This window comes from Gracilinanus agilis, chromosome 1, assembly GCF_016433145.1.
Source record: "Gracilinanus agilis isolate LMUSP501 chromosome 1, AgileGrace, whole genome shotgun sequence".
NCBI classification, from domain to species: domain Eukaryota; kingdom Metazoa; phylum Chordata; class Mammalia; order Didelphimorphia; family Didelphidae; genus Gracilinanus; species Gracilinanus agilis.
In genome coordinates, this window is record NC_058130.1 from 629,308,938 (window position 1) to 629,325,832 (window position 16,895).

General features: G+C 33.8%; 1 protein-coding gene across 1 annotated transcript in view; it reads right to left on the reverse strand.

Annotated features, from left to right (window-relative positions):
* RUNX1T1 (RUNX1 partner transcriptional co-repressor 1) overlaps positions 1 to 16,895 on the reverse strand; it is a 171,485-nt gene that overhangs the window by 21,604 nt on the left and 132,986 nt on the right. Inside the window, 2 exon segments of the mRNA XM_044683866.1 lie at positions 10,605 to 10,815; positions 11,791 to 11,876. Coding sequence (XP_044539801.1) covers positions 10,605 to 10,815; positions 11,791 to 11,876 — 297 coding nt within the window.

A 16,895-nucleotide genomic window follows, 5' to 3' on the forward strand; every position in this document is an offset into this window, starting at 1 on the left:
ACGGAAGGTAAGGGTTTTTTTATATATATAAAATATTACATGGATAGGAAAATTAGTTCATGATAAGATACAAAGGATTGTACTTTTTTGTAACGTCGTGTTTAAAATGATCCTATAACCAAGCTCTGTCTAGCATCTTCCACATCTTCCACATCAAGGAGAAATTCTAGGCTGGCAGGAAAGCCATTTTAAACTTGAAATTTCAGTTAAGAATATATAAAACTCTCATTTATCTGGAAGCTAACTTCACTAGTAAATTCAAATAACTTGAAATTTTCTGCATAGCTACCATGCCATGAAAAAAAATGACAATAAAAAGTGGTTCACATGGGAGTATTGAAAGGTATATGAAAGTTCTTTCTTCATAACAGTATCAGGAAATCAATTGCAATTAAGAAAATTCAGGTTTAACATTAAGAAAACAAAGCAATTAGAAGTATCCAAAAATTCAAAAGGCTGTCTCAGCAGATATTGGGAGATATAGCATAGTGAACCTTCAAAGGAAAGGCTTGATGGACACTTGTTAGGTACATTCAAGTGGAGATTCTTATCAGGTCCATTTAGATGATTGTTAAGTTCCCTTCTATTTTGAATATTCTGTTACTCCATTAATTTATTTAAAGCATCATTTCTCACGGTAATATGCAGACAAAACAGGGTCCACTCTCCTACAAAGGGTTAAAGGATTATAAATTTATGGGTAGAAGGAATGTCAGGGGCCATAAATTCAATGCCCTAATTTTATATATGGAGCAATCAAGGTCAAGGGAGATTAAGTGGCTTGTCCACTAAAACCAGGAAGTGTCAGAGGAAAGATGCAAAACAGGTCCTTTAATTCCAAAACTAGTGCTTACTCTTTCCAGTGTACACAATATTGCCTCCGTCTCTTATGGCTCACATTCAGTTTTGGTTGTACAAAATGATCCTTCCGGTCCCTTTTCAACTTTGAGATACTATAATTCTTAGTTATTACAATGACTAAGGCATTGAAAAAATCTTACTCTATGATTTTATTGTGAAATATTTCATTGTATTTTAATATTTTGAAAACTGGAAATCTAATTAATATATTTATGCCTAGAATACTACATTAACTTGGTTCCCTTAACCTTTCTTATACTTTATGAGGGCTATTTTATAAGTTAAAATGCGTGGATGATGATGATGATAGTACAAACGGAAACATTCTGTGACGGTACTAAAAATTGTATAGCTTAGGAAACAAAACAAGAGTAAGTATTCCTGAAAAAGAAATATTCACATTCTTTTGAGCATGTGTTAAAGAGAATGTGATTATAATCAATAAAAGGCCTACCATAACATTTCAATTTTTTTAAAGGAGCATAGAAAAAGACATTGTGTCCCCAGGTAGCCAGAGTTAACTAACATAGCAAAAAGATTGTTCCTTGAAAGTATAGATAGTAAATAAGAATTTAAAAGTAAATGTTTTATGGCAAAAAACAATAATTTAGGCAAAACAGGACATTTGAAAAATTGGAAGAGACTGGAAAAATATTTGTAAATGAAAGCAAACATATTAAGTTTGAGGGCCTCATAGCAATAGATTAGTACTTTTATTGACTGGGTTAAGAAAATAAAGCAAACTTAAAGTCTTTAATGTCTTAATAGGTATATTATTTAAAGAGCCACTAATTAAAACATTACAGTGAATTTGGCATTTGAAACATAATTATCCAGCAGAACACAAGTGAAAAATCCTAAATGAGAAATACAGTATTCATATCACAATTTGATAGAATATATACAACACAGAAAATTGCCCAGCATAATTCCTATAAAGCAAAAATAATTTTGTAAAAGTTATGTTGTTGCTCTTGTTATTTGAGATCCTCTTTCTACCTTCCAATGGTGTGAGAGTTCTTGGAGACTGGGTAAAAAAAGAGTACACATGTTGAGACTGTTTTGTCTGGCATTTGAGTATTTATTAGGCTAGATAAGTTCAGAAAGGCCCCTCGAAAGAAGCATGGCCACCAAGAGAAGGATTTTTTTTAACAATCTACAAATACAGGAAAGAGCTATAATTGCTAGTAATAGAAGACCTATTCACACATAGGAAAATATGGATATCAATGATACTAAGGAATGAACTTTTTAAGCACTTACTATGTGACAGCTTTCATCTACATAGCACTTTGAGGTCTGAAAATAGTTTATACCAACATTATCCCATCTAATCCTCACTACAACCCTGTGAATTTTATTTAATCCCCATTTTGCAGATAAGCAAATTGAGGTTTAAAAAGGTTAAGTATTTGCTCATGGTCAAGCAATGGGCAAATGAAGGAAGCAAGATTTGAATCCTGTTATTTCCTGACACTACTACACCAAGCTGGATTTCTAAAGTATTTGTTCAAACAGAATGAAATTACATTGCAGGAAAATTACCTTCATAATTTTCTACTCCCTGAACAATAACAAACTGGGAGCATAAAACTAATGTCCAGAATTCCATATTTTTATTGCCTCTTGGCCTTTTGGCTAAGATTAAGTACAGAGTTCATATTTTAATGACTCAGTAGTAAAGTTCTGGCTTCCCTGAGACAACAGATTGCATTCTTAAATATCATGAATACAATGTAAGTGCTTAAATCCCTGAGAGGAAATATCTTTAATAACAGAATTAAATACCTAAATTGGAAAATTTCAGGAAGTTGGATACAAGTGAAGACATGTTAGACAAAACCTCACTTCACTGGCTACAATAGCTTAACTCTCCCAAGTTCTTCAATTACACACTGCCAAAATCAAATACAATGCCAAAATCCCTAACTGAGAAATATAAATGAAAAATCAAAAGTGAGTCCATGAAAAAACAAACAAAAAACCAAGCCCTATTTCTCCTGAACAATTGTGCAAATCTTTTTTTTTAATTCAAAATAGTGTTGTTGGCTATATCTCTTTTTTTTAAACAGTTAGATTCCATCTTAGAATAAATACTGCGTATTAGTTCTAAGGCAAAAGAGCAGTAAGGGCTAAGCCAATGATAGTGAACCTATGGCACTTGTTCCTGAGGAAGCCACACCCTTCCCCCTCTCCACAGTATCTGAGGACATTTTTCCCATCACCTATCCCTCTGCCCAGCAGCCCACTGGGAGAGCTTCCCTCCCCTGTCTGGGGTAAGGAGGTGGCTCACATGCAGCGTGAGGTGCAATTTGGGCACTCAGTCTCTAAAAAGTTCACCATGACTGGTCTAGGCAATGAGGGTAAGTGACTTGCCCAGGGTTACATAATAGCTAGGAAGTGTCTGAGGCTGGATTTGAATCTAGGACCTCCCATCTCTCCTACTGGCTCTCAATCCATTGAGCCACCTAGCTATCCCAAGTGGTGGTTATATCTTTAGCAAAATGTACATGGTACATCTATTCTAAACATGACTTAAAGGTCTTTGATTAGCCACCAGATACCACCCCAAGCAGAGGATATGGGGGGGAAATGAAATTACTTGTTTACTCTAGACACCAAAAGTCTATTTTATCCCATCTTGACAAATATTATTATAATATTTCTATATGGGCCTAAGAGGAAGGGTTATTTTTGTTTTTTAAACCCTTAACCTCTATCTTAGTAACAATTCTAAGACAGAAGAGCTTCAAGGGCTAGGCTAAAACCAAGGTAAAAAGTGTGAGGCAAAATTCGAACCCAGATCTTCCTGACTCCAGGCTGGCACTCTTATCCACAATGCTATCTAGCTACCCTTGAGGTTTTAATAAGCAGCTTATTTCTCTTTTTGCAGATTAAGTAGCACAATCATATGTGTTCACAAAGAGGACAAAAATTCTGACCAGATTAAAACAAACAAAAACTTCTAACCACACAGATTCCTAAGTTAGATATTTTTACCTCTTATGATAGTTATACAATACCTATATTTAGATTCTCACCTTTAACATAAAAAGACTATCACAAAACTATGTGAAGATATTATTCAGATTCTGAAAAAACATTTTTTAAATTAGTTACCTGAGTCACCTAGAAAACCTTGAATAGGATAAAATGAAGAATTATTCTAAAATTTAATGCTAGAAAAGGAAAAACTGATGTCTTCTAAAAGATTATTTTATTATATATGTATTTGAATAAATATATATGTGAATAAATATATAAATATATATTCATGTATAAATATATGAATAAATGGGGAACTACCTAGCATCTATCAATGATTAGCAAATTGGTAGAGATTACCCTTATTAATATAACTTTTATCAATTTGGTTATTATTTGAAAGGCATCACAAGCATTAAGGAACTTCATTTATCATGGACTTCTAAACTAGTAACTTCATTCCCAAACTCTGGTAACAAAAGAATCCTAAGTATAATTAATTGTGTATCAAGTTCATCCAAAATCATTTTAAGGTGCTAATCTACTCTTTCCCCACTCCCACCAATGGTGAAAAGTCATCAATAAACATTAGGATGAAATAGCAATTAAACAAGCAATTATGACCAATAAAGGATATTTACCCATGAAATATGTGCACCTAGAGCAAAATGATTCTCTAAAGCATTTTTGTGTTATTATGAGTTTAGTCATATCATATAATTTATCCAATTGAAAGTGTATCATGCTAGCATTGACCTTATCATTGTATGTCACCATTGTAAAATGTGACATTAAAGGTTGAAATTGCCTGTTTCTATAAATTCAAAAAACAAGAGCTATTTAAAAAAAAGGAAATCAAAATGTTGGTCCTAGAAACAGAAAATGAAATATATGACCTTCTTCATCACAAATGGGGTTTATAGGGAATGCTGTATATAATATCAGATGAGAAAACTGTTTCAGTTGTTTTTGGTTATTTGTTTCTATTTGTTACAAGGGAAGAGGATATAGTTCTGAGGCATGGAAAGTGAGTTAACCCTAAAATAATTTACATAATAACAAAATGCATACATGTTTTTAAGCAAATAATTAAGGACAAAGGGGGAAATACTGACTATTAATGATTCAGGAACAATAATTGAAAAATTGTGTAATTTTAGCATTCTATTGACCAAAATTCTAAATGAGAAAATATATACTTCTAGACTGTTAAATTCCTGAGAAGATGGGCAAGATCTTATCTAAACTTCCATTTCCACCCCCAAACACCTAGCATAATGTTTTTTTTAACTTTGAAACTAATTAATAATTATTTGTTGAACTGCATTGAATTTTTGGATTTTCCTGGAGAACACACACATACACTCACACTCACTCTCTCTCTCTCTCTCTCTCTCTCTCTCTCACACACACACACACACACAAACACACACACACACACAAACACACACACACACACACACACACACACACACACACAGAGCTATGGACAGAGAAGACCAAAACAATGTGGGAAAAAATGCCATGGGGATCATGAAAAAAAGATGAAAGGGCAATCTATGAAGCAGGAAAGAGATGGAAGATGGACTACACTTACGACAGAATGGAGACCATTGGATTATAGATACAGCAAGGGCCGCCATCAATAAACATGAAGGGATGAGCTGATAGCCTTTGAAGGACCAATGTGGTCTCATATGGCCCAGGACAGCAATGGTCAAAGCTTGGCAGCACCTAGGCAGGGCCTTCATCCTGCAGTGGACAGAATGAGGCTGTGATCATGATCAGGTCTATTACATAAGCCATCAAAAGACAGGAATGGTTTTGTGATTTCACCTTTTAATGCTATAAAGAATGACATTTACAAAGAAAATGGAACACCCAATTTCAGAAAAACCAGCCCAACACAGTGGTTCGCTATTAATAAGCCTAGTAATGAATAGTTTGTAAAACTAAGGAATTTTAAACTATGGTGGGGAAAAATAAAACACTTTAACTGCCCAGCTAATAAACTGCTAACTGCCCAGCCCAACATGCAAGCACAAGGAAGTCTCTTTTTTAGCTCCACTGAATGGTCTTCCAAATTTTTTTTGAGAGATGTGATGGAAATCGATCAATAATTAAATGCAAACAATTAGGATAAAATCTGATTTTTTTCTACCTACCACTCTATAGCATTCAAAACTAAAAAGAAACAAATTTATAAGAACTTACTGCAATTAGAGAGGAAAATGGTTTGCTTCTAGATCAGTAATTCTCAAAGAGTGGTATGGAGATCTCTGGGAATCCCCAACACACTTTCAGGGACCCAAGAGATCTGGTATACTAAATATATAACCCCCATAAACACAAGCTATTTGGGGAGAGGAGGAAATCCTTGGTAAAAATACCCTGACATGGTAAAGTTTGAGACTGACAAAAAAGTCAGTCTCTTTCCATATTTGTTACATGAGTATTTCTCTTCTCTAGTTTTCTACCTATTGAAAAAAAGATAATGCCTACCTGTGAATTACTCTTTGGAAATATTTTCCAGATGAAAGTGCATAATGATAACCGCAATTTCTGCATCTTGGTTGCCAATGGAACACATGCTTATGACATAATGCATAGTAATCATTCTCTTAAGCAATGAACATTATCCTTACACCAGATAGAGCCAAAATAGCATCTCTACAAGCAGCAAATGGCACTGCAATTGATTGCTCTTTTCTTCAGAAAGTAAAACAAGGAGAATGATCAGTTTCTAAGTAGGACTAACTCTTCTTTAAGGAATAACTCTTCAATCGTTTAAGAGAAATGTTTCGAGTTACATTTTTTAAAAGACAATGTTTTTCTAAGGACACTCGATCAAAATAAAGGATTGAATCAGCTTGCATAATTTCTTAATGAATTTTTATTTTTCTAATAAGCTCCTAAACTTTCAAGTTGGGTTATTTGGGGGTTAGGGAAGGGCGCTTTTTGTCTGCCATACTTCCTAACAAAGATTCGGCTCTCTTCATCAAAAACTATCTTGGAAATCAAGTAGTACCTATCACTAACATCATTATATATTTCTGCATTCAAAAAGTATGATGTACTGTCAGGCTTCGACCTCTGCAATCTCATTTTTTGCAAAGACAGTAGCCATAGTTCTATTCTCATTTGGATTTTCTGATGCCTGTTCTGTGATGATTTAAGACATCAGAGGGGAAAAGGATGACTGAAAAGGGTATGAAACTCTCACAAAGATCCTAGCATAGTCAAAAATAGAAAGAGATTCAGTTAAGAGAGAGAGAATGGCTCAGGCCATTGAAGAGAAGTATTTAAAAGACACATGAAGAAAGATTAAATGCAACTTGAAGGGAAGAGAGAAAAGAACTAAAGGAATATTATATGGTTTGATTCAACAGGCAAGGTTTTCCAGACCTTTTGAAACAGCCACACATGCTAATTACAATACACACTACCTTAAAGTCAAATATATGTCACTTCATTGTGGCTGACTAGTATTTTTCACATATATAGTCAGATAGTGCTCTGGAAAATGAATTACTTCTGCTCAAGTTTAATCTATGAAATCTAACATTTTATCAAAGCTAAAAAGCTAACGGTTGTTTTCCAAGACAAGAAAATGAGCTAGCAAATAAACACAATCCATTATAAATTAATAAAATAAAATAAAAATTACTATCTTCTTGTACTTCCCTGTCTATTTTATAAGGTATAGGAATTTTTGGTGGTTGTTGTTTTGGAGACATGTATAAAAAACTCAGTAAATAGATATCAAAAAGCAAACATTTCAGAATCCCTCAGATAACTTACAGTTGATTTAAGGATGGAAATGTCATTACAAATGAACTTACTATTATTTATAGTGAGAGCAAAAAGGCTATTTGAATGACAGATCTTCAGCCCTTCTCGGCTATAACTAATCACTTTTAGGGCAAAACCATATTTTTAAAGATTAAATTAATAGATCAATCATGTTACTTTTGCCATTCCTCAAGTGGCTAATAACTATGGCTACATTTGAATAGGGATATATTCAAAATATAGCCTATGAATGTAGACACAATGACATCCTTGGTATTTCCACATTATGATAGAAAGATAAAGTTTTTTAAAATAGAAAAATAGAAAGCTATTTTGAATCTTTTGCTTAGAAGTATTCTGATGCATTAAAACATTAATGCAGCCGCCTAGGTTTCATAATTTACAATTAGTGGAATAAACACTGGGAAATTGTAACACACTCAGAAATAAAAACAAAACAAAAAGACAATTTCAGAGTCAGGGGGTAGTTATAGACCAATGAGATCTTATTGTTCCATTGTGCATACCAATACCAACTAATCTATCATTGACATACATCAAAAGTCAACCATACTGGGGCTTTTTTTTTAGATGCCAATCTCTAGAAACTCTGGCACTTTTAAATGATCTTCCTAGACAATGGTCTTCCAGAAGAGGCAACAGCTCCTTAAATAATAGCAAATTGGCTTCTGTACTTTTAACACAATCTCCTTAAAAGCCCATTTCAAAGTGTTATACAATTTTAAAATCTCAGTCCCTTTATATTGAAATTTTGAATTGCTAAGGAATACTTTACTTTATGCTTATATTTAAATAGCAAAATATTGATTAAAATAAACCACATCCACATTATGGTGCATGCAGGTAATTGAAAGTGAATAAAATGAAAATGCCTGAATCTCTACTCTACAATGGTCTCTTAACTTAGAAAATGTGGCATATTCCAGACAACGCATTCATGACTATGAGTTATTCATTAAGTCAGGAGATAAAAATGCATGTAAACTTTTATCATGATTTTTTTCTTAACATTTGCTTTTAGTCCAATCAATGTAAAAAAGAAAAGCTTACCTTCTTTCTTAGATCACTACTATATATAGGTTCCAGGGCCAAAGAGCAATAAGAGCTAGGCAATGGGGGGGTTAAGTGACTTGCCCAGGGTCACACACCTAGGAAGTGTCTGAAGCCAAATTTGAACCCAGGACCTCATATCTCTAGGCCTGACTCAATCTACAGATTATTGATTTATTATTATTATTTTTTTAATCCTTAGCAACTCCCCCAATCTTTTTTTTTTTTATTTTAAACCCTTAACTTCTGTGTATTGACTTATAGGTGGAAGATTGGTAAGGGTAGGCAATGGGGGTCAAGTGACTTGCCCAGGGTCACACAGCTGGGAAGTGTCTGAGGCCAGATTTGAACCTAGGACCTCCTGTCTCTAGGCCTGGCTCTCAATCCATTGAGCTACCCAGCTGCACCCCCCCCCCCAATCTATTTTTGAAAGTGAAATCTAGAAGTTATAAATGACTTTGGAAAGAAGAAAGTATTCATCCCAATAATATAAAACATACATATTTGGTTGTGATAATGACAACTATCTCACTGCATTGCCTATGCATCTAAGCTTACTAAGTTGCCAAAAATTTTGGCTAGGCTTTGTATTTGTCAATTTTCTTTCAAAAAATAAGAATACTACACAGGCCTTCATTTTTTACCATCTGATATGGCCTCTTTTAATCTCATTTTGTTTCATGTCCAAGTGTAACCTGTTTCTCTTCAACAGGGATGTTACGCATTTACTTTTGAAACAAAGTTTAATAATACAGAAACTCAGAATATGCTTTATGTTCATTAATTACATGACGGTCATAAATTTTGAGCTTGTATTTTCAGGACCAATAACTGAAATAAATCATAACTTTTACATACAAAATAGCATTAGCAAACTAAAGTCTGATCTGCAAGCAAAGAATGTTCTTCAGGTAAGTGATTTCCTCACTATCAGGTCCAAGCAGACTATAGTTGATCACAGTAGAGTGATGAAAGAGATCAAGGTTAGGGGAGTGGTCCCTGGACAATTCAGTTCGTTGATTGCATCCTTAATCTCAACTGACCTACAATATAGATGAAAGAAAAACTAATCGAAAGCCCAACTGTGTCAACTTTCCTAATGAAAAAATGGTGGAGCCAAGAATACTTGGGTTCACATCCTGTTTCTGGTACATGTTAACTATATGATTATAGATAAGTCTAAGAGTGTTAAGTGGATTATGATATGGAGCACATTTTAACCTACATTGAAGTTAAGGATTTCCCTACCCTGATCCAGACAAAAGAAATTCCCAAACAAAATAACAACGAAAATCATTTAATTGTTAAGAAGGTAAAAATGTACATACTTGTGAAAAGCTTTAGTAGGCTCATAGATTTTTTTTCTTACAACTCATGAGAGCATATTTTATTCCCTATAGCTCTTCCCAACTATGAATGTTTTAGAATTTCATTTTTTACATAGGTAAATTTTATAGCTAACATTAACACATCAAGGCACAACCATTTCATTCTTAACCCAAGGAGAATGCTACAGCCACTTTATCTCTATTGCTGCTTTGTCAAATAGCCTTAAGCCAGCTACATGAAGATTTTTGGGGAGGAGGGGCTATCTTTTCATTCATAAGGTATTTTAAAAGATGCATTCTAAATGCAAAATAATTAAAACTCATTTTCTTATTGAAATTGTGCTGTGGACTCACTGGGTGGTTCTTAAAAAGATATGTAATATTTTTCTTAGACCTCTTTTTCACATACAAAAGGGGAGTCACATAACTTACCCTCCCTAGAATCAAGGGCAATCTAAGAATCTGCAACGCTTTGCAGTTACTATCAAATTTCATTTTTTAAAAAGTTGAATTATTATTTCTCATGAAAAAAAATTAAAGCTATACTTTTTTTGAAAGTGGTCATACCTAGTGGAACTGGATCTGGATTGACAGGACTCTGCTGCCTGGAGTGGCTGCTGCTGCTGCTGCTACCACCACCACCTTTCTTTAAGTCCTCTGCATCACTGTAACGCCGGATCCAGTAATTGAGCTCTTCCCTATCTGCTTCTTGACATCGCCGTAATACAGTTAGAGATCGCCTTGTTTTTTCTACCATGTCCATAATACAGTTTAAGAGCTATTAGGGAGAAAATACAGGTAATATATACATGAATATACATATAAATAAATAGATAAGTAAGAAGGTAAAATATTTAACATGATCATGAAATTCATTCATTCTTTCATTCATTTGATGTTTTGGCTTGGAACTCAGAGTCTACTTAAGAATCATGTTCATGTCGACCTTGGGAACAGGAGGGCAAATTTGACAAGTTAAGCAATAAAGAACTTCACTTGAGGTTTTCCCCTCAGTCAATCCCCCTATAAAACACTAAAGCCAATTAAATATGTAAAATAAATCATTTGTTTAACTCAGGAATTCTTAACATGGGAACTAAGAGTTAAAAAAAATTTTTTTTAATTTTAAAGTTTTAAAAATTACATACCTTGTTTATTATTTAAATATAATTTGATTTCCTTTATAATCTTATGGATTTCGTTTTTTGCATTTTAAAACATAAAAAAATAAAAATAAAAACATTATTCTGAGAAGGGGCTCAGAGGCTTCACCAGACTGATAAAGAGCTTCATGACACAAAAAAAGGGAAGCATTCTTGATTTAACTGCGTTTAAAGACTTAAGTTTATGTGCACAGTTGTATTTTATTCTTCCTTTACAGAATCCAAAAGCATCTATCCCTGAATTCCACTTAGAATAATATCTCAGGGGGCAGCTGGGTAGCTCAGTGGATTGAGAGCCAGGCCTAGAGACGGGAGATCCTAGGTTCAAATCTGGCTTCAGACACTTCCCAGCTGTGTGACCCTGGGAAAGTCACTTGACCCCCATTGCCTACCCTTACCACTCTTCTGCCTTGGAGCCAATACACAGTATTGACTCCAAGATGGAACGTAAGGGTTTAAAAAAAAATAAGAATAATATCTCATATTATGTTATTTTCCTCAGAACTGGGAGCAAAGTACCAATAATAGCATTTATTAGATTTAACCTTTATCAGGAAATTTTTGACATAAGCACTTGTTAATATCTTTACATGGTCAAGGTGTTTCCATTCTTCTGCCCATTCTCTGTCTGTTAGTCTGTGATCAATCATTTCTTCTTGACGTGTGCCATGCAACCCTACAAAAGGAGACAAGAGTATATCTATTTACTCCCAAAGCACTCATCACATTCTCCATATGGTATGGATGCATATATATGTACAAAAGCTAGTTCATTAGCAAACATGTGCTTATCAGTGAATGGGTCAACCCATTATCCCTGCCTGAAAACAAAAACACATTAAAGGCCATTCATAGAATCAATAGATATTGGAGATGGAAAAGACATTAAAGGTCATCGAGTTCAAATTGCTCTCTTTAAAGATAAGGAAACTGAGTCTCATAAGTTCAATAACTGAGTCATGAATAGTTAGTTTTTCCATCAAAATTTACATTTTTTCTTATTCCTTTTGTTCTGGCATTTAGCCTAAACTGCTGTTAAGTAGACAAGGATTAGAGAATTCAGGTTTCCTAACTGCAAGGCCAGTATTATTTCCTTGCATGGCAATATCTCATGACTAAACAGAAGATCAAGGCACTCAAACTAAATTACCAGTAAGGAAAATATTAAGTTATATCAATTTAAGATAAGCCGTGGCTAGCAAAATCATGATTTAAGTGAAAATATCGAGCGATAAAAAAGGCTTTGAGAATTTAACACTGAGAAGTTTAAAATAACACATTAACAACAAAGGTCATTTTCACTTTGGCAAACATTTTATCTTATGCCAGGATATCAGTTCTAACTGATTAAAATACCTCTACAAACATCTTCCATTCCCATACATACATGAATTTGTACAAATAGGTTTGTTTGAGCCCAAAGACACAAACATGAGTTTATACTTCCATAAGAACACATTCCTCCAATAATTTGATATTAATATGAAAAGGACAAGATGTGATTTTTAAGCTAATATGGGAAACTACATGTACATATGCAAAGCTCAATCATCATTACTGAAAATCCCTTATTAGATCTGAGCCAAGAAATAGCAAGTCCACCTTTGGAAGTAAAAGAATTTTATTTACACTTCAATTTTATTTAGCATGAGGAATAAATTATCACTATAAAGCAGTGATTCCCAAAGTGGGTGCCACTGCCTCCTGGTGGGTGCTGCAGCGATCCAGGAGAGCAGTGATGGCCACAGGTGCATTTATCTTGCCTATTAATTGCTATTAAAATTTTTTAAAATTTAATTTCCACAGGGCTAAGTAATATTTTTTCTGGAAAGGGACAGTAGGCCAAAAAAGTTTGGGAACCACAGCTATAAAGGTTTTGTTACTCAAGGACAATATTCATCACCATAGGACATAGTTAAAATGTTCAACAAAAATATATGTCTTACTAAAATATTTGGAAAGTTGTTGCTCCCCAAATAGCTTCATTTACAGGAAAAATAAGACTGAAAACTAAGAAACAACACATTTCTCTATGATTCCAAATTATAGGTTTAAAATACTTTAAAGTTAAACCCTATTTTTGGATTTGCCAGTTTTTGAGTAGTCTTTTTCTGAATAAGAAACTAAATTTAGGATCATAAACTTATGGCTCTCAGGAATCTTAAATATTAAGTAGACCAACTTTTTAATTTCATGTAAGATACTTTAGGTCAGTCAATGAATATTTTTAAAGAATCTATGTACTAGACACTGTGCTAAGTGATTGGAGATATTGCATAATGAGCTTAAAATCTAATACAGAAAGACAACACACAAAAGGAAGCTGAAAATGTGGATGGGGTAGGGATCCCTAGGTACAAACCCAGGGGTATGATGGAATTTAGTACAAAGGAGTCCAATTGAGCTAGCTGGCCTAGGATCTCTTTAAATAGAGGTTTGAAAGCGATTCTTTGCTCGGCCTTCCAATCAGAAGGGCAAAGGGTACTATTTAGAGTAGAAAAGACTGATACAACCTAGAAGAACAGGGATTCCTCGACCCAGATAGTGATTTCTCCAAAATTACAAAGATAGCAAATGTTAGAGAATCCTAATTTGTAATTCAAGTCCTTTAACTTTGAATACAGAGATCTTTCCATTTCATACTGACGGTTATTATAGTCATGATGATAACTGCCCTAGAGAAACAACTTTTAAGTTTGAGGTACATTTCCAAGAATAAAGGCATCAGTCTCTGGATCCAAAAGGTGTACCAGTACTTTACAATCTGCCAAAATCAAAGCACATGCAACCCAATTTATTGTTTTTATTTTTAAGAATGAAATCAGTTGCTAATGAACCACTTGATTATTTTTGGCCACTCAGTGTCATAAAAATTTATAAATTATAAAAGTGATTACATGAAACAATTATCTTTTTTATTCTCTCTTTTTATAAAGTAATACAAATAATCCTTTTGAGGTTTCCATTAAGTTAGTAAAAATTGCCAATATGTAAAAAAAAAAATGTTTTTTTAATGGAGTGTTTCCTAATGAGAAAAAGTAACCTGGTAAATATTTCTTGTTAATTTGCATAATGCCAGCACATGTATAAAGGAAAAAGAAGTATTTAGCTATTGCTGTTTGTTTTGATTATTTCAAGTTGAAATGTTTGCAAATATGCAATTTTTGTTGACTTATTTGTTGGCTGTGTTTTTTAGGGGAAAAGCATTACTGTTAAAATTAGTCATCGCAGAAAAGAACTGCAAAATGATGGAAATGTAAATGTGACAGAAACAACTTGCATGAGGGAGAAATTTTAGGATATCATTGAAAGGACAAATACTTGCAGAGCTTTTTGAAATTCCAAAAATTCAACAGACAAGATCAATACTACTAAAAGTCCTTGCTGACATTTGGAGGGACACAAGTGAGCAAACAGCAAGAAGTTGTTTCTAACTTCACTGAACTGATCTGAACTGCTGATGATAAGCATTTGAGAAATGTTTCTGTGCCCAAGAACTTGCCTTGTCAAACCAAGGAAGAACAAACAGGTCTAACTTTGCTCCTTTTATGTATGGCAACCATCTGTCACAATAAAATAAAAATGCTTACTCTATCAGGAAAATTGCAATGCTTTAAAAGTTTATATTTATTCACGTGGTAGAAGTAAGTACAAAACTCCAGAACACATTGCCACTTGTATTGATCTGTAAATGACTATTAAAATGGAAAGAACCAGAGGAAAATCAATCTAAAGAGACACTGAACAGCAAATTTTAGTTCAATGAGGCTTAGATGCTATGGTAGAAAATATCGTCTTAAAAATCATTAATGCACAAGTATTGGTTTATAAAATTAAAATAACTTTCTTTTATATACTAAGATTACTTTATTACAGAACTCAATTATGATGAGGACACTTCCCTGTTTAAAAAAAAAAAAAGGGAGATGTTCATACTCAAAGTAGGATCAGCAATATGTCAATTCCTGTACACTCAAAATGGCAGTCTGAGTAATTGATTCCATGCTTAAAGGGTCAACTTTACATTGACTAATTTCATGGAGTTTACAAGGGTCTACCTATGTCCACACAAATCAATACTTTTTTTCTTTAATGATCTATTAGAATTAAGAATGTAGAGAGAATCCAATTTGAGGACAAATATCCCCTAAAGGGATGATTCATGACTAGGTAACTATATAATTCTTCCTATAAGCAAATACTTTCTTGTTATTTAGAATGTCATTTGCATTGAAATTGGTGGCATTTAATTATTAAATAATGTTTGCTACTTGTAAGTTTGACATCATTCCAAACTAAGCATCATAATGCTCCTCTATCCTCAAGGAGGTAAGGGAGAATGAGAACTTAAAAAAGGAAACAGAAGTAAATGGGGGTTGGGGGAGATGTGCTGCAGGGGAGAAGAAGGCCTGAAGTAACATGGGTCAAATGGGAGATGTAATCTATTTTGGACTAAGAAGAGCATTAGAGAACAAAGGGAAAAAAAAGAGAAGCTATATAATTACAGCAAAAAAAAAAAAAAAAATAGCAGAAGCTCTTCCTAAAGAGATCAAGGAAGGAAGTTGATGGTATGAAGAAGAATAAGCTAACTGTCCTACAAAGAATAATAATAGACTAAACAAGTGAGAGATGATCTAGTAAGACTGTCAAATAAAAAAAAGAGATGAATGGTAGCAGCTGGTTATTCTCTGCTAAAGGGTACTGAGGCAACTGTTAGTTCTGACTACAACAATAATCCAATACCTAACAGAAAACTTCCCAAAACTCATTTAAAAAGATGAAAATGATTCAATTCTGGTTGTTCCCATTGCCACAAATCACACTACTAGAAAAAATTCTACAAAAGTAATGTCAACAATTATGAAATCTTGAGTAAGCAACTAAAAACCATTTGGACAAAGATTTGTTTGGTCACTATTGAAAAAAAGTATACAGAAGAGAAATATTAATTTGGGAAGTGTTGTCTAAGAATTGGATTTGAGTTTTTGGACCATGATTTAAAATATAGGGATGACAGATTATTAACCAGAGATGGAATAGACCTAACAAAGGCTGTTAGGAAAATATTTGCTGAATGTCTTGCAAATTTGACAAAGGGAATTCTTCAAAGTAAGGTGGACAGGAGAGGTACTATGTAAGTACATAACCACAAATTTAGAAGCCATAGTGTCTAAGAATAAGTAAATAAGCAAAAAGAATGGCAATTAAAGTACCCAAAGATTCAGAATGGACGAAACCCAGGAAAAGAGGCAGCAGTAAAATTTATGACTTCAATGGCCTATATACAGAAGCCTGAAATTGTGTTAGTTAAAATCACTTGGGGTTCTATTTGGAAATATTGAGCTTCAAGATATGTAGTGTTTGACAAACTTCCTGTGGACATGTGGGGTACTTTGAGACTACATTCCCTGTGATCCAATGGGTTTCCGGTTTGTGACCTGATAACGTGAGACGCTTGGGTGCTACCAAGATGGGTGGAGATACAGACGGGCGGCATTTTTAAGTATAGTCAGGCACGATTATATATATATATATATATATCCATACACACACACACACACACACACACATATATATATGTTACCAACATGGCCATGGCAATTAAAATATTAATTTCCCTCATAATATCAGCCTTTATCATTTTTAATCATTACAAAGTTAAGGCAATATATAAGAGAAATGGGCAGCTAGGTGA